The sequence below is a fragment of the Sinohyriopsis cumingii genome, chromosome 13 (assembly GCF_028554795.1).
Source record: "Sinohyriopsis cumingii isolate HCF-2022 chromosome 13, ASM2855479v2, whole genome shotgun sequence".
NCBI classification, from domain to species: domain Eukaryota; kingdom Metazoa; phylum Mollusca; class Bivalvia; order Unionida; family Unionidae; genus Sinohyriopsis; species Sinohyriopsis cumingii.
The window spans coordinates 59,473,367-59,498,462 of NC_142973.1; the positions used below are offsets into that span (position 1 = coordinate 59,473,367).

The window sequence follows — 25,096 nt, forward strand, 5'->3', positions numbered from 1 at the left end:
GGATTTCTGTCAACATCTTTCTCAATTTTATTAAGTTTGTGGACTCTTTTTTTTTTTTCCCTGACTTTATATAAAGACAAGTTCACAGTATCTGAAAAACAATTGCATGCTTGATAAATTATGTTAATAAATTGTTGGAATAAGCTGTTATTAAGCAGAATTGAATTGAGCCTGTCAAGTCGAGGAGTGCCAATATTCTTCTCGCAATGACTTTGACATTCTAGCTTCTTTAGAAAATTCTTGATCTACTTTTACTAGGCAGTTATTGAGTTGAATTGACCATTTTCTGACAGCCAGTATAACACTCACTATGATGTGGGCATCTAGCTTCTTTTGAAACTTCTGTATCTATTTTTATTAGGTTTTGAATGAAACAGTTTAATCCCTACAAGAAGTTCACAACTTTTATATTTCCAATGAAACCCGCAACCAACAAAGTTAACAGTTAACCACAGAATTCACATGCAACCCACACAGCCCATAACCCACAAAGTTGGTTAGCAACTTCCAAGAAGCATGAGCTAGTAAGGCAACAAACAGTAACTTCAGTGAATTTCTAAAGAAATTACAGAATGGATATTTTATACATTACTACCTTAAAATTATATCCCGGGAAAAAATATAAAAAGACTATGTCTTTTACATCAAATACTGTCACACAGTGTTTACCAATTTTGTTAATAGCAAGTGTTCAAAACATATGTTAAGTCAAGCAGTCTTTCATCATTGACGAAGTAGACACCTTGACAAGGGAATTGAACATGTGTTCGAAGCAGGTCAATAACTTGAAGAAAAAGTGAATTACGAATTATTGATATTAACACATTGATGAGTTATCATGCAGCCCAAAATGGATATACAGTGGTCCTCTTCATGAATGGACCCCTGACCAGCGGCCACCCACTCTTTATGGCTAGAAATTCCTTGGCACTGACGAGTTTGTGTTCAAAAGTAGCCCTCAAGAAAGGTCATCCTGCTAACGCGGCCACCATATTAGTGCACAAATGTAAAATTTACCCCTCACAAGCGGCCACATTTTATTATTAATTTGTCCAGAACCAGTATTTAATTATGGTGAGTTAAGTAATCCAATTATATTTCCTGATGTATGTTTGCAGATGTCAGGTTTTTGTTACTGAAAGAAGTGTTCGCTAAAGCACATGTACCACTAAGGTTATTATTATATCATGAATGCCAGCATTTGCAGGAAATGGGGTCAGCACTGTTTTGATAGAGCATTGGGCTTCACAGAACGGATTTTTTTCTAAATTGATGATTACAACCGGATGTTTTTAATTGTCAAGAACATAACATGGTCAGATAGAAATGGAGTCAGCAGTGTATTGATAAAACTTTGTGCTTCACACAGCAGATTTTTTTCTTTTTAATTGACGAATACGACCGGACATTTTTAATTGTCAAGATCGTAACATGGTCAGATAGAAATGGGGTCAGCTGTGTTTTGATAGAGTTTTGGGATTCACAAAGCGGATTTTTAAAAAAAAAATATGATTACGACCGACATAATTGTCAAAACATAGCATGGTCAGATAGGCTAAAAATAGATTTTGTTGATTAACACACACACACACAATTAACATTAAATAAACAGTGTTACCAGACAAAGGCCGAAAAATCACGTGACAGTTCATGTATCACTTTTGTTTACAAATGTTTCGTCTGCAAAATTAAATTGCAGTATTGTATGATTAGCCACATGCGAATAAACCATTACAGAACTTTAACATGTCATCACGTAAAGAAAGAAATAATACTTTAGAAGAAAAATAAAAGTTATTCGACTTGATGACAATGGGGAGAGTTCACATGTCGAAAAATGTATGTTGGGAAGACTCAAATAAACAAGAGCATAAAAAATAAGGAGAACATTCTGTAGCAGTGGGAAAATGGAGTAATGGAAGGAGAATTACTTTAAATATCAAACAGCATATGTACCATGACTCAATGTTTTTGAATGGTTTTGTAATACACATGACAACAATACCTCACTCACATTTCATGCCTAAGAATATGAACTATTATGTTACCTTGAAATATATGTTTTTAAGACAAGATCATTTTAATAAGTAATGCTACTTTTAAATGAAGATAATAGCTGCTTTAAGTTATATGTAGCTTTCCTACTATATACATATATACATAACACATCTCACAAATATAGTCCCCCTCTGGAAAGGCCACCCGTCTTATAAGGCCACTTTCTCTGTGCAGAAATGGTGGCCGTATATGAGGGAGAGCATGGCAACCACCACCTTGTATATTCACTGTATTTGATTGCAGTAAAAATCCCAGTGGACCATACCAACCAACAATAACTTGAAGAACCTCCTTTCCCCCCACCATGGAATGAAAATTAATGACAATAATGTAAGAAATTTATTAATATTGCCTTGATTTCAACAGAAAAAGTATTGAGACTGGGTTTGAGGCTTGCGTAAATAAACGCATGCATTTCTTGCAATAATAAATGTAGGCTATTACAATAGTTTGTGTTTCAAATAGTAAAACACTTTTTATATTAGTTGTATTTACCAAATGGCCATCAAAAGCCAGGCAAACTGTTTGAAGAGACATAACTTAAAAGTGAGTAGCTCTGAGCAGTTACCTCACTCTATATAGCTTTGTCTGCTTCTGTGTAGTACTTAATGCAGAATCATTTCATTAGAAAATGCTCATAATGTATTGCATAATATTTTCAATCAAAGTATGAATATGTTAATTAATTCTTTGCTAAAAAATTAAGAGGGGGAAGACTTGCAACATATTTTACATTAGACGCATTTAGAGGGATATTGCTTTATTCCATGGATCATAAAAGGGGAAGATATAATTCAGTATCTTGCAGTTTATGTTCATCCATTTGATCCTGTGTAATGTATCATGATCCTTAAGCCATCAGTATTCTGAATGCTTTGATTTTGTTGTCACATCTGTAAAGTGGCTGCAAGAGACATATGCTGTTTGCCAGACTGTTATTGTCGGCACTGAGATTGTGCTGTTTGCCAGACTGTTATTGTCAGCACTGAGATTGTGCTGTTTGCCAGACTGTTATTGTCGGCACTGAGATTGTACTGTTTGCCAGACTGTTATTGTCAGCACTGGCTTTGAGCATTTAGTTGTACTCATTGTACACTATTAGATGTTGGAGTGAAAGCAGGATTAAGGTTGTAGTAAGGAATTGCCACTCCCCTACTCCCATTCTGCTACTCACTTTATCATTAGGTGACATTGATCTTTGATACTTGACTTTAGTCGTGATGTTCATGCATGTCAGATTTTCATGTACTAGGCTAGGACAGGGTGTGAGATTTGCTGTGCTCAAATTACTCTAGGGAGCAAATTAAAAAAATCAGTATCTTTATTATTGAGCAACAGAAAAATAAATATCAAAGATGAAATAGATACACTTGAAGGACATGGGGGCAAGAATGGTCAATTTTATGAGTGATATTTCCTATGTTTATGTTAAATTTAGCAGCAGTTCACCAAAACCCCAGACGTAGTGATTTTTTTGTATCAATGGTAATATGTATTAACACTCCTAAAGATCACAAATATGTCACTGTGATCAACTTTTCGTGTTTCACTAATGACATTAGTATCTTGCGGCACGTTCTGTACAGCATGGGAGATGGAATTATTATCTACAATTATTGTCACAGTTACACAAGTAGTTATTAGTTATTTTTGGTCAATTGTGATGTTCATACTTTCTTTTCAGTACAATCCTCATGTAATCGAGAGGCTTGCCATGTCAGCAGACTATTCTGCCACATTTAGAATTATTCTGCGAGGAGGGCAGGAGATGTTGTTCACCAGCAAAATGCCAGGTTTGTCCTGTCATAGGATGTAAGCATGTTTTGCAGATCTTAATACAAAAACATAGTATTTGGTCAGAAAAATAAAGATGTATTTTATATAAACAAATAAGGTAATGTTTTTCCCACCCTCCCCCTTACAGTGTAACACATACACTTATTAATGTGTGAAGTTTTGCATTGTATCATACATAATTGTCATCTGCAGTTATGGAACCAGGCTAACATATTACAGTCAAACCCGGTTATCTTGATTACATTGGGGGGGGGGGGTGTAAAACAAAATCGTCGACATAACCAGGTCCCAAGATATCAGGGTTTAGTGGAGAACTGATTTTAATTAGATTGAGTGCATAACAATGATTATGCATATGAAGCACCAAAAATTAGGAGTTTTGTTTCTAAAAACAAATGGCATTTCTTATGTACAGTAAAAACAAGAAGTTGGTCTTACCATGTTGCAGAGAAGAAAAAGATTGGAGGTCTTTTAAATGAGATTAAGTAACAAGTCACACATTTTTACAGCACTTAAGTTACTGTAAGAATGTCAGTGGTTTAAAGCTTTTTATTTCCCTGTGAATAGCCTCATCCCTTTGTTGGCCTCAGGAAGGCAATTGTTTTCCCATGCTGACCAAAATCTAGGCCAATTTAAGTACATGTACATGTAGGACTACTTTTTAAAAAAAAAGTTTTTTTATTTGTTAGTGTTGACTTTAACTATAGCAAAATGTAACTGACCAAAACTGCGTGAAAATCAGTTGCTTTTGTTCTTTTACACCAGTGTGCTGACTTTTACCGATAAAATTTGCCTCTGTTCTGAGAAAAAAAAGATGAGGTTGCCAGTAGTCATATACCGACAAACTGTAAAATGTGTTTAAAGTCTTTAAAGTTAACCATCTCAACATTAAATCATGTAAGAAGCCGACTTATTCTATTCATACAGTTGTAGTCCCACATCCCTCTCGACTTTGATCAGTGACCGTCGGCAACAACATAGTGCCAAAAGGAGTGTCAGCATATCACTTTGGTGGATGCAAGATTTTGATATTTGATTCAGGATACAATAATGCAAATGATAGCAATCTGGTTTCTTTTTCATAGACGGAACTCGTATCAGTCACTTTCTGCTTCTTTCCATTTGCGCTAAAGAATCTATAATCATGGCACCGCAATGGACAACTTCATTATTTAAAAAATACTGGGCGCTGTGATTTTTAAACAAAATACCATTTTTGCATTTATTTATTCTTGTTCAAAACAAATTAATAACTACATCTTTTGTTCGAGGTGAAGTGGGTACCATTTGAGTTGGGAACTTTGCCAGTTTCTATTTATAGATGATTGTAAGTCACATGATCTAGTCATGCTGACTTTGAAGGCTTACACTCGCTCCAAGCATGGAAACACTTTAACTATTTACTTTAATAGTGAACCCAAAAACAAAGTTTAATCTAGCCATGGTGGATTGATTCATTTTTAAGTTTATTTAGATAAGTTTACAAGAAATGCTCAATCTTGTCCTGCAGATCCTCGTGCTCCAAGCTATGAATCTCTGCAGTCCAGCTTGAATAGTATTCAGCAAATGGTGACGGCTTTCCTTATGTCTGAGGAGGCAAAGTTGGAGGATAAACTCAGGTACAGAAGCAATTTGATTATATTGTATCTTATTGATTTATTACAGGTTTGTTGTTTGTTGTTGTTGTGGGGTTTAACGCCATCCCTCAGCATATGATAGGCTATGCATGGCGGCCAGTATTAATGGTGGAGGAAGAACCCGGGAAAACTCCGGGAAGGACCACCGACCCAAGAGAATCTACTGGCAAGCTTTCTCACATACCCATGTTAGCTGAATCCTAGACTCGACCCCACGCAGACAGAGGTGAGATGGAAGTGATCCGTAATGGAGAGGACTTTAGACCACTCGGTCACTCGGGGCCCAGATTACAGGTTTGTGTAAATTGATACTACTCAACATTTCATTTCATTACACCTGTGCTGAGATCTTAACTTAACACACTGATACACTTTGTCGTACGGGGAGATCAGGACCAGCAATATGCCTAAATAGACTGTTTGACTTGCCCATGCTTTAAAAATAAAAAACACTTGTGATACCTTATGCCCTCAGTCATGTTTGATCATGTCTCAGTAATTGTCACCTCCTGAACTACTCTAAGAATTACACTTTACCTGGTACATTATTTGTCCATGTGGCAACACGTAGAAGAGTTTTGTTGGGGTTCAATCCTTTACCTGGGGCTTCTGGAAATGAGTGAAAAACTAAAATGCACTCCCAAATACAGTTATATTTCCATTTTTAAAGAATATTTTGGGATGAAACTTTATACAGTGAATGCACTGTTTTACATGGGTTGAAAAGTTTTATGGATTTTGTGGTTGTTACAAATTGGAGATTTAAAGTGATGGATGATAACAAGCCATCAGAGCAGAGCATGTTAAACATTATTGGCATTACTTTAGTTTCTCTGCATCCCCAGGTCAACATTTTATATCCATCTCTTATCAGTTACCATCAGGCATTCTGTGAATGGCTAGGAATGTGAAAGTGGAATACAGTGTTACCCTTGTCTGTTCCATTCAGTCCACCCACCCATTCATCCATTCATTTGTCACACCCTTGTTAAGTTTTACATTAAGGTCCTTATCACAGGACATTCAAGATTCATGACTACATTTATAAATTTATCATTGCAGAAGTTTTGAAGAAAGTGAGCGTGGATCTTTTTCTGACCTTCAAGCCAAAGTGAGGGAAGAGAAAAAGAAAATGATCAGGTACAATTCGTGTTATTGTGTCTTTCTCGGTTGCTTTTTAAATATTCCAGAAATTTCTTACTTCCATTACCTTAATAAATATGTATGACACATAGTACAATGGAGTTCCTTTGGATTAAAGGCAAATATTGATGAAATTAGTCCTCTGCTTGAAGAGCATAATCCAATAGCTGTGTGCCTAAATTAGTCTTCTACTAAGGGACTGCATACCTACCTTTATTTAAATTTTTTAAAAGATAGTAACTTAGAGTTAGGTAGGCATCATCATTTTTGAAAGCTATCCTCAGGAGATGGGTGTGCTTCAGTCACCCTACTCAGTATCAAAATGAACAGCATAGTGAAATGCCTTAATCCAGGAAATGACCGTGCATTGTATGTTCACAACTTTATGATTTGTTTTAAAAAAGAGTAGGCATTTTGTTGAATGTCAACTTCAGATGAGCATGAACAATGTTCAGAAATTGGCAGCAAAAAAATGGGCTCAAATTTTCAAAAATCAAAAACTAAATTTGCATTTTGGCAAGTTACATCATATTCATGATGACCCAAAACTGTGTCTTGATGCATGTCTTAATTGTATTGTGGAGGAGAAGGTAAAGTAACATTTGTTCCTCATATTAAATACCTAAGTAAGATTGGATCTAATACAAGTTATGGCAAAAACAGATTGGGGATCAGATCAGAATGTGTTGTTTCTATTATACAGGTTGAATGACAGTATGATCAAAACTTGACTATGGCTCAGTTGTGTATGGATCAGTTTGGAAATCTTACCTGCAGATGCTTGATTCAATACACAGTTTGGGTCCTAGACTTTGTTTGGCTGAATTTAGAACTTCCTCTTCAAATTCCCTCTATGTTGGGTGAAATGAGCCATCACTTATCTCCAAAACCCGAGATCGGCAGTTCCATATGCAAATTTATCTTTTATTTTGTATATGTTTTACAGAATTTTAAGGCCTTTATGTTTTATATTTTATCTTGATGTATTTAAAAATACATTTGTTGAAAATGCTTAATTTTAAAAAAAAATTTGTGCAGTTAAATTGTATGATTTTCAAAATTAACTTTGTTGGCATTACATAGCTTCATTTGTGCCATAAAATACTACTTCATACTCTCCTTTAAGAGACACTCAGTACTGTTGACATGAACACTATTTCACTTGGTTTACATCCTGATAGCCATCAGGAAAATGTAAAGAGCAGACAGTAACTTTGTTTTAGCTTTCTTTCCACTGATAATTGGTTTGGTTCTTTCTTGCAGTTTACTGCTGTCAACAACACCAATGACAAATGCAGAATCCAGTGACAATGAGGTTACAGTTGTGACTCGTCACAAAGGTTGGCATTTCTTCTTTTTAAGCCTTCTTCCTAGATTTGCTCAGCAGCAGCATCAGATTCGTGTTTGATTGTATATGTGTATCATGTGAATTAATAGAATTGTTTTCAGACTTTTGTTCCTATCCACCCCTTATCTATAGACCTGACTGGCCATTTTATATTAAATTATGTCACTCTATAGGGTAGTTACACCATCAGTGCACTTTTAGTGCATTTCCATTTATATTGTGCAGTTTTTAAGTCATTTCTCAGCATGTTTTAAATGTGAATGTTGTTAAATTCATTTTAAAATTCATTTTAAAGTATTTAAGACTGTCAGTGTGGTTCTTCATCAGTTTCTTTGGAAAGCAGCTTGTTAACAGACCCACTGACTCATTGTTTGATTGGACCCATTAGTAAATACATGCAGTTGAAATCCTGTGTCCCATCTGGGGATTTATCTATTCTTATTGAATACACGATTTATAGAATTCAAAGGCACATTGGAACGATCATAGCCAAACAGTGCTTTGAAAGTGTCATCCCATAAAAGGGGTACAAAACACAAAGATGGCCCCAAAGCCAAAACAGTAAACTCTTTGAAAATACAAAGCTCATTTTAGGTATAAACTACAATCTTTTCATTAATTAAGGATGTATTCACAGCAGGAACATCATGACAAGATGCATCTGAGGGAAAAAAGGTTTGAGTTGTCTCAGCTTGAAGGTGCACTGGACCTTTTCTACATCCTCCACCAAATACTGAATCATCATGAAAGCTATCAAACCAAATACAACTTATTTGTAGAGTTATATGGCAGTAAATTAAATTTTTTGCAAGAACAAGAGACCATATCTTCATTTTTCTGTTTCAGTATTAGGATGTTCTTCATGCATATATTTTTAATAAATAATGCAAATAGATAACTGAAATCATATAAAAAAAATGAAAACTGTTTAACATTGTTCTTATATTCCAGGCCCTTACACAGTAACAGGTATTTCCACTTTTTGAGTCTGATTGATGTTGGAATTCTTTGTTAATTTGGAAATTTAATGTCTTACAGATGTTGACAAGAAGACCTCAGATAAAACAGTCACATTGAAAAAGGTAATGAACCTTGTTATAGCAGTTTTTACAGTATATCTGCAATACATTGGACATTTTTTTTTAAATCTAGTACTTTCCTCAGACCTTCATTCTTACAATAAACTGTTGCATTGTATCTCACACTTGACAAATATCTGGTAGCCATGGTCACCAGCTACATCTCAGCTTACTTTGGAGCAAAATAAAAACGTTTGAGTGTTTTGAAAATTAGATGCTAAGTCAAATGTAAAAATTTTGTGCTTCAGATTGCATTTGTTCATCCTGATTTATTTCACAAGGGTAGCAAAATCCTTTACTGTTAATGTGTGTTAAATTGTGGAAACACATGGTTTTGCTCTTTGTTTAGTTCAGTATCACTTGTTTATTTTTAGCTTGGGATAACACGGATTTTAAAATCCATAGGCCAGCCCAATAATATGAAGGGTAATGCACCCACTTATCATATACTAACCCAAAATTTAACTGGTCATTCTAATGACACAATCTTGTATAAGGCTTAAAACAGCTTTCACATATGGATTCTTCTTCAATACCAAAGAATTATAAAAAATGTACAGTTTGATAAATATAAGTAAATAGAAATCATGTTTAGATTTTCCCCTGTGCAGTTTTACTGGGACTATCAAGCACACTATAACAAGCATTACCTAACTGGTACTATGCAAGATTAGAATTGCATTTGCTTTATACTTACAAATTATGTTTTGAACAAGTCACCTTTTTAAAGCTCTTTTCCCCGTCCCCTGTCATGTTTATGTAGGGAGCATTTTGTGTTACCCTTCTGTGTGTTTCGTGTACCCAAACATCCTGTCCTATCCCATCATGTCCATCAGAAATTATGTGTCTGCTAAATAATTTTTTAATGACCTAATGGATGAGAATTAAATTTGCTTCAAGGCGTTATATTAAGAAGCTCTAGGTCAGGTTTATTGCCTCTGTTTTCTAGCACATTTAATGGAGTTAATGGCTCCAGTTTGACTTGCAATTTAGCCTTCAATTTTGTTTCCATTCAAGAACCTTTTTTAAGGACTTGATGAATTTAAATAAAATTTGTTTTGAGGCTTTACATTTAGAAGACAAAGTAAAATTCATCTTTTCTCATTTTATGTCAGAATTTAATGGAGTTATGTCCCCTGTTTGACATTGAACTTGGCCTTTCAATTTTGTTTCTGTTTAAAAAATGCTTGGAGGACTTGGTTGATTTGAAATAAAATTTGGTATGAGACTTGTTTAAAAAAACAGCAGTTAGGTTCAATTTCGGCTTCCTCAAGAAACATTTACAGAGTTATGTCCCCCTGTTCTACCTTTCTCTTTTCTTTCAGTGACTTTTGATGGAGTAAAAGCAAATTTGGTCTGAGGTTCTATATTAATAACACATTATGTTTTATTTTTTTTTATGTTTGTCCAAATTTTATTGACTTGTGGCCCCAAGTTGGTTCGGACATGGCTTTTAAATGCAACACAGTGGCATAAACATTTGATATTTGGATACATTTATAGTTTCAACTAGAGACGTATTTAGTTGGATACACAGTGTTTTATCCATTCATGAAAAAATGTATCATATGCATATATTTTACTGCAGAAAATGACTGTGTCCAGGGTGAAGTCTCTGCCACAAGAATCGGAAGGTGAGGACAACATGATAATCAGGCATGCGACTGGACTTTTATATTATTGAACCTTCTTTGCTATAGGTTGCCTCTGTTCATCAGTTATATTTCATTACCTGCAACATTTATTATGGTTCTTTGAAAAATCCAATCATAGAAGAGATGAACATAGTGAGTCGCCAAGTTGTGTAGGAGTTGTCAAACTCTGGCAAAACAAGCCCTTAAAAACTTCAGAACCAGGCACACCCAAAAGGTGGCCATATATTATAGTATCACCAAGAGGTGATTCATTGATATTGCATGATGTGACTTGACATTAACACCAGTCACATCTGCAAATATAGTGTGTGAACATGCATCAAGTCATGAAAGCACACTAAGAAACAACAGCTTCTACCAAAACAATAAACACTGATATGCTTCCTAGATAGTAGCAAGACATTATTACATGTTGAGACTGTTGCAAAGGCAGAATGCCTTTTTTACTGCCTTTAATGTGGAGCATAATGTTCCATTTTTTCCATTTAATGTATGGAAATAATTACAGAAATATTCTGTACAAGATGAATATCATATTGCAATAAAGTAAATTAACCATCATTTTGAAGTGAATTGTTGTTTTTTGAATTAACCTAAAGATTCTAGTGATCATAGGTTAAAAAAAAATAGCTATTCATACTTTGATTTGTAAATGCCTTTTAATTTCCTTAAAATGATATGATGTAGATATATTCTAATTTGAGGAATTCCCAGAATTGAGAAGCAGGTGACTTCAGATTTCCAGTAGTATTTTCATTTTCTTTAGAGTCATGCTATAAAAACTGTGAAGTAGAATAGATTATATGGGAACGGTTCTTTATCTTGTTTACAAGAGTCTTAAGGAATTGGAGCAATAATATCATTGCAAATTACTTACTGATGTTTAAGTAACAAATACATGGAATGATTGACTGTACAAATATGTGGATAAACAGTGTATTTTGTTGTTGTTTTAGCTATGTTCACATTAGATGACTTTGAAGACTCTGGAGGCACCTGCCAGACTGGAGTTTTTAGTGAAGAGGAAGAAGAGGAGGGGGAAATTGACGAAATTGAAGGTATGTAAAGAGGTTAATATTAGATTCAACTACCAAGTTGATTTTTGAACATGAGATAAAATATTCCAGATTTACAGGTATAGTGTATGTACCAAACTCGGTTTGTAATTGAAGTTAAAACCAGATAGGGCCACATATGGATTACTAAGTCGCTCTTTCTCTCCCTTTCATTAATACATTCCCCACTCAAGTTTACATAGGATATTTTTTACTCCTCTACCTCATGAATACAGCCCTCCAAAAAAGACAAACATTTTGTCTTTCCTACTATCTATGTATCATATAAACAAATAGAAAGCATATCTGTCATACACACTATGTCACATGAAAAACACGATTTGGGACACCAATCCCACCCCCACCCTGACAAAGTCATGTTTTGAAGAAAAATAATTCAGGAATCTTCTCCCCAAAGTTTTTTCAACAACAAAAAAACTATATTTCTGGACCACCACAGTATATGCATTTAAACTGTAGTATGTATATGAATAGTAAACAGTCCTGCTCAAAGCTCAGCTAACCCTAAGCTCAGGGCATACAGCTGATATAATGCAATTACAAGTTAAGGCAGTTAAAAATATACAGCCACCTTTCAAAGATTACTTAATTAGCTAACAATACCGAGGGTGATGTGTTGTGTCAAATTCTGCTGTTGGTGAGTCCATTTAGCAAATTTACATTTGTGAAGTAAGCAAAGTAGAACAACCCAATTTGTCAGAAGTTATATACTTCAAAAGAGATGACCTGAAAAAACATATTATTACACATCACTGCATTGAATGAGAATGTTGAAGCTAATGTTAATAAAGTTTGTGTTTAGCAGCAACGTTTCTTTGAAGTCAGGGGACCCCCGAGTGGTCTAAAGCGCTCTCCGTTACGGATCACTGCCATCTCACCTCTGTCTGCGTGGGGTCGAGTCTAGGATTTGGCCAATGTGGGTATGTGAGAAAGCTTGCCAGTAGCTTCTCGTGGGTCGGTGGTTCTTCTCAGGGTTTTCCCGGGTTCTTCCTCCACCATTAATACTGGCCACCATGCATAGCCTATCGTGTGCTGAAAAATGGCATTAAACCCCACAACAACAACAACAACAACAACAACTTTGAAGTCAGAATTTTACTCCATATATAAAATGCAAAACGTGATTATTTGAGTTGTCGGAATAGAGTTCAATGCATGATTAATTTTTGAAGAGTATCATTCTATCAGCAAAGCCCAGCAAAAATAAATTTCAAAGCTTGAGTTTGATGGAGTTTTACTTTGTCAAGCATAACAGCAAGGGGGAGCATTTAATTCTTTGCACATACTGAATTGAACATTCAAACTAGTTCTCTTTATTAATATGTTGTCTTATCTCTGTTAAAATACTATTAATTGATCCATGCTTTTCAGGATGATTTTAGTCATGAAACAGATTGATTGAAAAGATAGTAATAAGCACATATTTGTATTTGCACAGCTGCTTTGTGTTGATAAAGCATTAACCCTTTACCTCATAGAGCTTAGTGACAAAGTGCAGCACGCTATAAATAGAACACCTGTTACCTAGCAGACCGCATCCGCATAGGCATGCCTGTGAATTGTTAAGCAATGTAGTGGTGTTATGTTTAACAGCAGTTTTAACCATTTTACGTTTTAGGCAGACATTTATTATATGTGGAAAAATTGAAGAGTAAAGTCCGATTGTTATAGCTGTTTAATTATTTTTCACAGAAGAATATTTTATGTGCTATAAAATCGAGAGAGAACTCGTTCACTGTCATGTCAGTGAGGCCGCTTGGACAACCGTAGCTGCCATTTCCCATACTCGAAATTTACACGTTTTTCGTCTGCGTCTACATGACTAAGTCATCTGAATTTGATAATCAATAAAAAACTAATTGCTGCTTGCATAAATATCATAGCCTTTACCAAGGTTATTGAATCTTTCATGTTTGTGATTCTACTCGTGAAAACTTCGTAAGTACTGAATGAAATCCTGCCTGTGAACTGTTAAGCAATTTAGTGTATGTTACATTTAACAACAATTTTAACCATTTTACATTTTTGGTACACATATATTACATGTGGAAAAATGTAAGAGTAATGTCCGATTGTTATAGCTGTGTAATTATTTTCCACAGAAGAATTTTTTTATGTGCTTCAAAATCTTGAGAGAACTCATTCACCGTCATGTCCGTGAGGCCGCGTGACCAACCGTAGCTGCTATTTCTGATACTCGAAATTTACAAGGTTTTCGTATGCGTCTATATCACAAAGTCATCTGAATTTGATAATTTATAAAAACTAATTGCTGCCTACATCAATATCAGAGACTTTACCTAATTTATTGAATCTTTCGTGGTTGTTATTCTAATCGTGAAAACTTCGTACGTACTGAATGAAATCCGCAGCTGCCATTTTGGAGAGTGGAGATTACAACCCAGTTACTTTAAATAGCAGATATCGACCAGTGCATGAATAGCGACCACGTGATCTGACGTAATTGTCATTCGCAGAAATGAATGTAGTATGTAATAGGGGGGTTTTCCCCGAAGGTGGTGCTACGAAAACTAGCTCAAAATGGCTGATATTTACCGCAGGTGTCAAAAGGCACTTCTGTGCGAATCTTGTAGAGGCGTCAAAAGGCGCTTCCATGCGAATGGAGTAGAGGCGTCCAAAGACGCTTGTATGAGGTAAAGGGTTAATACATATACTGTTCAGAGGCATTCATTACTGCTGTATAACCTGTAAGGCCCACATTAAACTTGAAAATATTATGTTCTCCCCAATCCCCAATAAAATAGCTCTCCAATATGTGATGTATATTCATTTTTCTATAGAGACAAACATACTTCATCAGGTACAGCTCTGACTGCTAATGTTATGGTCCATTCAGATCAGGATTTGCTCAGAGAATAGAAAAGGGAAGTTTGACAACAGTACCACCAAATCTTTTGTGAGTGCAGAGATGATCAAAAATGATACTTGCATTAACTTGAAAACCCCTATTGATCTATTAAAAGCAGCAAAGACTGCATTAAATTAAGTACGTAATTTGCCATCCAGTGGATTTTAATTTTAAAGACAGAAACTTGATGTATATTTTTATTTAATACCAATGTGGTTGTGATTGTTTGTGTGTTTTTTCCAAGTCAACCAACTGTATCTTTCTAAGTGTATTAAATACTTCGAGAAGAAAAAAAACCAGGCAAGTTAATTGTTTTTATTCAGGTTTGAATTTCCATTCATTTCCTATACACTTATATAAAATGATAGCTTATTCTCAGTTGGACAACATGACATTTTTTGTTCACGTGCACTGACCACCTTGGGACCTCAAAACACTTGGAGTCACAAAAACTCCACAGCAGTGCCTGGGAATATGTCAGGTTTGGAAAGGTGGGATCACAAACTTACACCTTTGCATTTCCAGTCCTGGACCCAGAAACAGAGACTGTAGACATGCTATCATTCATTTGGGAGGGTTTTTATGGCTGTGCCTACCTACCTTCTGTTTCGGTGCTGAGAATAATGCAGAATTTGAGGGGACAGAACTACAGAGATTCAGGTGGTACATTTCAGTTGGGACAAGGCTTGGGTGAATACTCGGGTCAGACTAGTGATAGACCTTCCCAAGAAAATCTCATTAAGGTCCAACCTATTCAAGCAGCTCAGATCTCCTAACAATGGTAAAGGGAACTAATGTGAGTTCTTCCCTTGGTCTGTATGGCATATTGACGAAAAAGATGAAATTTGTCATTCTGGGAGGGCTGGATTAAAGAGATGTTGTAATAAATTTCCATTATTAAAGAAAACGAGTATATATTCTTACAGAAAAACATAATTTGCTACAAAATAGACTATTTCTACACATTTAAACATTGTTTCCATCATGGATTGTGAAATGTCACTAGCCTGAGTATGATGGAGGATGTTACAGTGTCCTCGTTATTCAGTTTTATTTACTAGATACATTTTTTTGGTGCTGTTTTATTCCTTGAAGCAAAAGAATACTTTCTTTTTGAACTGTCTATCAGAGGTTCATACAAGATAGGTTGAATGTAATAGGAAAATGGAGTGCCCAGCATGTTTGATATGCATAGATAGAATAATGTACCCAACAATATTGGACTGTGTCAGTTTTATCCAAAAAATAATTTGACTAGTGTTATGTTTTAGGCTCTTTAAAACAGTAACAAAAACAAAGTGAAGACAACAAACTTTGTAAAATTTAACAAATAATTTATTTCCTTAGATAATCAAGGTAAAAATGAGAAAAAGAACTTAACAGTTCCTCAAATCAAATCCAAAAATAATCCAGGAATAATTCAAGAATTAAATAATACAAGTCCTAGTAATAAAATGAAATTGAGTTGGAATCCTGATAAAAGGTCCATGATGGAGGACGATGACATATACAATAGTCAGTGTTGTCATGATGTGTCAACAGTTCCTTGTTGAACCACAGAAAATAATATTCCAGTTTTGAATTCTAAATAAAATTTCAAGAAATATCTTTGTCCAAGAATTCTGTACGTGCACTTAAATATTTCCAGGGAAAAGAGTTACTAATTCCAAAAAACAGAATTTCAGCTCAAACTGGTCACAACAAAACACCTTTAAATGTCAATGATTTATAGCCCAACTAGGTAAATTCTCTATAGAAAAAAGATATACCCTAATTTAAGATGCAAAACAGATTCCTGTATGTGGGTCACATGATCATGTTTCTAGAACCACATGGAAGCTTTACATGCCTAACATCACATACTCCCAGTATGAGCTGGATTTCACTTTATGAAACTATACTAAGAAAGAATAAAAAAAAAAAGTAAGTTGTTTACTTCACTCACTGATTCTGAATCAAGGTCACAAAACTAGGTCAGCATTAGATACAAAATTTCTATTATTAGTTTTATCATTCTCAACAGCGTTAATACTTGTGAAGACCCATTCGGTGATCCAATTAATGTCAGATGAAATGTAACTACTGTCACAGTTACATTTATTCGACAACTTCACACTTTACATCTTAGGCAATGGCTACCTGTAGTGTCAGCACATTTCTTTTCATATAAAAAAACAACATTCTTTTTTAATTTTAGTATGTCCTATACATGAATAATATTTGATATCTTTTCATTAGCATTAATACTTAACAAGACCCTTTCAGTTATCTAATATGAAATTAAATGTGCAGCTGTTAAATGTAGAGTTGCTTGCAAAACCGGCCATATGTTTTGTTTGGTTGCATAGTAGAGTGCTGGAAGAAATTAATGACTATACATCCTAAATAATTTAAGTTAGCAAAATAATCACTGTTATGGATTATTATATACATTTTTCAATGGTGTTAAATCACATTAGTGGAGATGATTGGTTTACCATTTAAAAACTTGATTCAGTCTTTGAATAATAGTCTTATAAATATTTGTTTTTATTTTTGTGTAAGTGCTCATATTCACCATGCCACCAACACCCACACACGTTTAAAAAAAAAATAAAAAAACATACCATTGAAAACGCCATTTTGTGATTCGTTTAGTAGCCTCTGAGTATTGATTTATTTCAATAGCTTTTAAGTCCTCAGATAATTTCTTGAATCTTGGTTTATATCCCTCTGCAGCCTCAAAATTGACTGGCCCAGTTCCCACGCTGTTATTGTTATTGTTGTATATGGCTAGGGTGACTGAGGTCATGTGGTGCTGTGTGAGGGAATTTATCAGTCTGTTGTTCTGTTTCATTTTCAGCATTTGTAACATCCATCACATTATTGTCAAATCCATCATCATCTGCTTCATTTGTTGCATTTATATCTTTTAACTCCTTGTCATCTAATTGTTCAAAAAACTCTGCAGAAAATTGCATTGAAAAATCACCGTAATTGGCTATTTTGCACAACTATGTAGCAGAAGAATGCCTAATTGTAAACTATGCATTTCAATCAAAGAATATTTGAAAAAGTATAAAAAGGGTATAATTAATATTTATTTGCTGAATAAAAAATTTGAAAGATGAAACAATCGTTTCACAGTGACATGTATGCAGTGTTTATTTATATTGCAAACAGTACAAAAACCGAATGTAGTCCCAGAATTTATCGATGTGTAAAAAATCCCAGATCAGTATCATGTGACTGTTTACAGCCAATCATATTGCAGAAAATCCGTTTCATTTATAAAAATTGGAATTATTGATTATGTACACTCTTCTGCTTTCTCCCCATGCGCAGTTAAGGATGTGCAAATTGTTGATGCAAAATGCATAATCTGAAGAAAACAAATGACAATAATTTCCTTGAAATAATTGATCTGATCTGTTCCTTGGATATCCTTCTGAAGTCCAACATTGATTTAAAATGGTAGTGCCTTCACAAATGCATTGGACATTATATACATGTGACAGCATAAGAGGGGGAGGGGTGCACTCCGAAGCCAAAGCAGATTTGTGAACATTTTTAATTTGATCTTAACACCTAAAACTAGGGAAGATGTTTGAGCAAAATGAGAGTTTACAAACATGTTGTTCTTAGTTTTATACAGCAGATGTAATTACTTTATCAAATTACATAAGAAACTCAGATGTGATGATACATCAGATTGCATTATATTGCATGTACACAGTTTTAAGTGACCACCTACTGGTATATTGAGTTACCTCTAAATGGTACATGTTCCTTTGAGGGTACTGATAACTATTAGTAAAAATAGGTCATAGCAATTAAAGACACTACAGTATTTAGAGCTGTGAAAAAGGTAATGGGTGTACTTAACAATGGAATGCACTACAGGCAGAAGGTACTGATAGGCAAAAGTGACGTATGTACTTTTCATATTTCATTGAATATTTTTTATCTCTTTTTCATTTACATATAAGACACATTCATAGACACGGTTGCATGTACAGTCCTGATAAATTCATTTGTTGTTGTTGTTGGGTTTAACGCCACTTTTCAGCACACGATAGGCTATACATGGCGGCCAGTGTTAATGGTGGAGGAAGAACCCGGGAAAACCCCGGAAAGAACTACCAACCCACGAGAAGCTACTGGCAAGTTTTTTCACATACCCGCATTAACTGAATCCAAGACTCGAACCGGCACAGACAGAGGTGAGATGGCAGTGATCCGTAATGGAGAGTGCTTTAGACCACTCGGCCACTCGGGGCCCCAAAATTCATTTGTAGCAAAATGACAATTTTTGTGTTGTACTTTGTCTGTTGAGGATAATTCAGTATGTCAGTCAAGTCTTGTGTGATCCAGGAGAGCATCAGGGTGGGACTAAACAATCTCCATATTATACCATATCAAAAATCTTAGAAAAGGTTGTTCTATCCCAGCTTGTATCTCATAAGAATTCAAACAGTCTTTTTAGCAATCTACAATCTGCATATTGCCCTTGCCACAGTACTGAAACTACTCTTCTAAAAGTAGTTAATGACATTCTGTCTGCTTTGGGTAGTGGAAAGATTACAGTCCTCACCCTCCTTGATTTGTCTGCAGCATTTGACACAATAGACCAGCATGTATTTGGCATTCATGATACAGCCTTACTGTGGTTCAAATCTTACTTGGTGAACAGGACACAAATTGTGTCTGCAAATGGAATACACTCCAGCCCAGTTAATCTGTGGTGTGGTGTTCCACAGGGGTCTGTTCTTGGACCTGTTCTCTTCATTCTATGCATTCAGCCGCTCTAAAGTGTCATAGATCATCATTCGGTGTCTCACCAATTGTACGCTGACGACATCCAAATATACAAATCTAGCCACCCAACTGAAGTTGATGCTACCATCCAAGATGTAGAGGTGTGCATTTCTGATGTGAAAGCATGGATGACATAATAACAAGCTGCAGATGAATGATGATAAAACTGAGGCCATTCTGATCACAACACAAAGACTTTCTCAGTCACATCCTTTACCTCAAACAATAAATGTGAGTAACACCAACATTAAATTCACACAATCAGTACAAAACCTATCATGAACATATGCAAGGCTGCTTATCTTGAGCTTGGACACATCAGCTCCATTCGCAAATATCTTTCAGTTGATGCCACTAAAACACTTGTATGTTCATTAGTACTTTCAAGACTGGACTATTGTAACTCAATTCTGTCTGGTTCATCTCAGTGCCTTCTTCAGAATCTTCAAAAAGTTCAAAACACAGCTGCTTGGTTCATACTTAGAGTACCACGATCAGAGCACACATCCCCGCTGCTCTGTACCCTACATTGGTTATCCATTCGATCCAGAATCAAACACAAAATTTGTTCTCTGTGCTACGTTTAACTGACAGACTCTAGGCCAACATACCTATCTGACCTCACCCATGTGTACACACCAGCAAGATACTTACGTTCCTCTTCAGACAGTCATATACTCATTATTCCGACTATGAAAACAAAGTCATATGGACAACGTTCTTTTGCATACCATTGTCCAGCAATGTGGAATGAATTGCCCACTAAACTTAGACACAAAGCCACAGTGATCCCATCCATGAATGCTCTTAAAACTCACTTACTTCGACTGCAAGAACAAACTTAAAGACCTAATAATGTTCCCTACCTTAAATATTTTCAGCATGTTTTTGTTTTTTAATTTTATTGTTTTTTTGTTGTTTTTTTGTGTGGTAATAATATCATTATGTATGGGGTTTTTATGTTATAGGTGTTGTCTAATATTGTAGAGTGCTTAGAGCTTCTAAAGATTAGGCGCTATACAAAGCCCTCATTATTATTATTTTACCCATCTAGATTATTTACCTATTTTCGCTAGGCCCAGTCTGTATTATATAGAATTTGGCCTTCATGGAACATGAATGAACTTCATCCTCACAGTGATAGAAATGTTAATTTTCAGTATCTGTGCTGTCCCTGTTTATCAGCTTGCCTAGTTTCTTGTTTCAGATACCTTTACGGGAAGCATTGGAATAGATCATCCTGATGGCAGAAGGAAGCTAGTGCACAAACATCCAATTTACTCATCCTCTGTACCGATATCTGTCCCCACTTGGAAAACTCGGCAACAAGCACTAGAGGAGGAGGAGGTATGAAGCTGCTTTATATAAAGAAGCGTCATTAAATGAAAATGAGGAGAAAGATGCAATGTTACCTTCAATACCAGAAATGGACTAGAATCAGGATCAGGGTTATATGATTATGCTTCTTCACCTATATTATACAAATTCAAATTCCTTAATCACTCAGCCAGTTGCATCTTTGGGGAAAGTTTCCTGACAAGGCATATCTATATGCTGATTCTCGCCAGTATCTTGTAGGAATATTGAAGCTGCTTATACATTAGGCAACCCGAGATTTGCCTTGCCTAGGTTAATGGGATGTAACTCCTCCATCTCTAACCTACTTCTTTAATTTTTTATGAATGGGTAACATATTTGAAGAAGAAACCAACTTCAGGTTTGACTTTCATTGTTTTTTTAGCAAAAGTCTACAGAGTTATTGCCCCTGTTTAATTTAGAACTTTGCTCTTCCATTTTTACCCAGTAACTTCTGACTAATTTGGTACAAGACTTTATATTAAAAAGATCTGGATCAGGTTGATTTTCACCATTTTCTGAAAAAATGTATAGAGTTCTTGCCTGTTTTTGACTTTGATCTTAGCCCATCAGTTCCCACTCAGTAGTTTTTAAAGGACTTCATGGATTAAATCTAAATTTGGTAAGGGGCTTTACATGAAGGGGAACTTGGTCATGTTTGATTTTGACAGTGTTCTGGCAAATTTTATGTGCCATGTCTCCAGTTTGACATAACTGTGCCTTTCATTTGTGTCATATTGGGAGGAGCAGCTGCGTCTTACGTTGCATATTTCTAAATTCATTCATTGTTTGTTTTGCCAAAATGATACTTATAACAAAGGTCACAAACATGCATTTGGGACATTTTATTACCATCATTTTAGTCGCTGTTGCTTGCATTGACATAAATGTTTTGGTTTCTGGGAAATTTCTCTTTAGCTAAAAATGGATGATCTTGTCAAGAATAATATTTTTCATGTGCATGGTTACTAACTATTTAATTTGGTTTACAATTAACCAGTAACATAGATAAAGGGGTAGGTGCTAGGAGGCCTCTCTTTGGTCGAAAATTCAAATATGTTGTAAATCTGATTTTACCATGGGGGAAAAATCTATCAGCATTTTAAAAACTTAAAATTGCAGTCCGTTATTTAAAAACAAAATTTGTCAAAGGCACGTGCTCATGATTGCACATTCGTATAAATAATGGCAGGATTTGGAGCCATTTTTTAAAAATTAAGGTGGTCCACATGCGGCAACCAATTCATTTTGTTACAGAATATAATAGTTTGCATGAATAACATTTTATTAGAATATCATGTTGGTTCCCACTGGTGAACCATGTGAAAAATGATCAAATTTAAGTGCATCTCATTCATTGGTACCTTGCTTTTCTACATTGGTCAAGTATTAACAACATCTAAACTGAAATGTTTGCTACACTGAACACAAAAAATAATTTGACATACCTAAATGGCTATATGTCTACTGCAACACGTATACATATGGTGTAATGAAACAGAAAGAATCATTTAATTTTGTTTGTATGTTCATAAGAAATGAAAAATTCACAATATCTCTGCATCTTCAAAAGACCTCAACAACTACCAGTGCAATTGAGAGTAGTAGCTAAAGAGGGGCACAAGGGTTCGGCAGTCCAAGCTTGATAAAGATAAAATGCTGTGGTGTAAATCTCTATATTTATAATGTACTATCCTTAAATTTCAAGTCATTGAATATAAAATTTCAAAACTCAGGGGAAACAGATTCAATAATATGGCCCAATTCTGTATTCGAATCAAAATCCAGAGCTGTTTTCTGATTTTATTAAACACTGAATATACAAGGGCTTAAGGGATAAATACCTAGAATTTAAAAATATGAGATAATGTTTAGTTCTAATTGAGTATGCCACAGTAATGATGTTGGTGATAAGATCACAGGTAGGGGCAGCTTTGCACATGAGATAAGATTCATTTATATTAATGTCTTACTGTAATTTTTGTGTTTTCATACCATTTGTTCTGGTGACCCAATTGATATATAATAAGCAACCAGTGCCAGTTCACTCATTGTCTTAACAGTAAATGTATCAAAACTGATATCCAGGTTGGTGAAGTAATAAAACCATGCTATATATGTTGAACGAGTGCCTTACATGCCATATTGTTTACAGCTGTTGTACTCACTCATAAAATTGATAAAAAAGTATTGAATTTAGGATCAGTATTTTATATTTTGATGGATTATATACTTTACTTAAGGTGACTTGAATTTGTTACGTTTGATTTTAGGCACTCCCATCTGACCCAGAACAGATTGCTGCTAGCATGCAAGCACTTGCCCAGAGTATTACAGATGAGGGGCGATATATTTTTGGAGACAGGCCAAGGCCACGCATTAACACTGGCGACTTTCCCCGCTGAGATATGGCTAGAATGGCAGTTTCTTGATTTCGTGCCATCATAAAAGACAGATGGTTTATACATCTAGTAGATATGTCATGATCTGTGCTTCAGAAGAAGAAGTTTTTCTTGTAAAATTGCCTGTTATCATTCGTCTGATTAAATAGATATGTAAAAATATCTCCTGAGTGTGAATATGTTCCGCAGTGAGGCTGAAGATTCAGGAATTTCCACCAGAAAGATAGCCATTATGGATTGTAATTGCATACCGTACACAAGAAGAAGATAGTCAAGGTTAATTGAATTTTTAAAATGAATTATAAAGAGCTCATGGTGAATTTTCTTCAGGTTGTGTTCATTTTTATCAGTGATGTAACATTTACCGATTATAACATTAGTTTATCAGTTTACTCATGTTCAGCAATACAAGGATGTGTTATTTTGTGAGTAGGTTTGAGGAGAACACAATCTGAACACAGAAGTGTTCTTTGGAACAAGACATCACAGTCTACTGATTATGGCGTAAAAACACGTTTTCAATTGCCTGCACATGTATTGCATCAGTTAGGTTGCAAATCCACATGAAATGGAGTCAGTCGGATGTATGTGTTACTTTGGTACTGTAAGCACCATCCAGTATTCAAGCATTAAATATTTTTAATGATATAATAAGCCTGGGACAACTATAAAATGGCTGCTTAGGGTTATAGGAATTAAGAAGCTAATATCTTAGTCAATACCTGAAAAAGCAGGATACCGTTACAATTAGTGCTACTTAGAATCGATATAAAACTTTATTTTGATAATAAGTTCTTATTTTTCTTTCATGTGTGTGTGTCTGAGAAAGAGAGATCTGCATTTTTTTAAATAAATCTACTGTTCCAATAGTTTCTGAACCAGCAGTATATTTGATAACTTATAACTAATTAAAGCTGTTGTCAATTTTTGAAGAAATCGGTGCTTAGGTAAATGATTGCTTATTTAAAATGGATCCACAATTATCTAACACTCTACATCTTTGTTTTTAATGTCGCACCACACGTGGTAGGGCATACAGTATTATTGATATCTATCCCATCTTTTTTTCTGTCCATACATGCCACCCATTATGACTTTGGCGTGATCTTTATGATTTTACTGAATTTACTGAATTACTTCTTATTCTCACCTTTATATGGATTATGCTTTTAGGTACATTGATAAAAATAAAATAAAGAAATTTTTTTAAAAATCTGTCTTTTTTTTTATAACCCATATTATTTCCAAGCAACGTTCATGTGAGAGATAATGCTAGAAAAGAAGAATCTGTTGTAGCGCTTCTATGATTACTTTACATAACACAATGGCTTTTTATTTATAGCACAAATATTGTATGTGTAGTTTCCTCAACACAATTGCATATTGTTCTATTTATAGCACATGTAAGAAAAAAGTACTTTTCCAGGAAAAATGCTTAGTGTTCTATTTATAACTGTTATTAAATATTAGAAAAGGGGGATAAAACATGTCAGATCAGAAATAGGAAAACTTAGAGTGCTGATGAGAAAGTATAGAATTATGCATGTAGACTAGATAAAGCATGCATTGTTAATGTTTTGTGTTTGAATTCTTGTACTAGTCATCAACTCGGATTTAGCCCATGTGTGAGTATGCTTATCAAGAATTATAGTGTCAGTTTTATAGAATCTAGGCAACTCATCGGGAATCCTAGTGTCAGTGTTACGAAATCTAGTCAGCCTGTCTGGATAGATAACATGTTTGTTAAGAATAAGAAAACCATACAGTTACACTGCATATTTCAATAAAACTATACATCCCTATACATGGTCAGAAACAATGAAGGTTCAGTGATATTAATAATAAATTAATTAATCTAGTTTCAAAACCATGAATTCCT

The 25,096-nt window shown here is 34.9% G+C and overlaps 1 protein-coding gene across 1 annotated transcript in view; it reads left to right on the forward strand.

The window, feature by feature from the left end:
* Nucleotides 1–24,430, forward strand: part of LOC149785666 (uncharacterized) — a 40,049-nt gene extending 15,619 nt beyond the window's left edge. The window contains exons 5-13 of the mRNA XM_089979493.1: nucleotides 3,743–3,851; nucleotides 5,366–5,474; nucleotides 6,555–6,632; nucleotides 7,899–7,975; nucleotides 9,022–9,065; nucleotides 10,651–10,696; nucleotides 11,674–11,775; nucleotides 20,667–20,806; nucleotides 23,089–24,430. Of these exons, the coding sequence (XP_089835619.1) occupies nucleotides 3,743–3,851; nucleotides 5,366–5,474; nucleotides 6,555–6,632; nucleotides 7,899–7,975; nucleotides 9,022–9,065; nucleotides 10,651–10,696; nucleotides 11,674–11,775; nucleotides 20,667–20,806; nucleotides 23,089–23,220 (837 nt within the window). The 3' untranslated portion in view covers nucleotides 23,221–24,430. The remainder of the gene's footprint in view (nucleotides 1–3,742; nucleotides 3,852–5,365; nucleotides 5,475–6,554; nucleotides 6,633–7,898; nucleotides 7,976–9,021; nucleotides 9,066–10,650; nucleotides 10,697–11,673; nucleotides 11,776–20,666; nucleotides 20,807–23,088) is intronic.
* The last annotated feature ends 666 nt before the right edge of the window (nucleotides 24,431–25,096 follow it).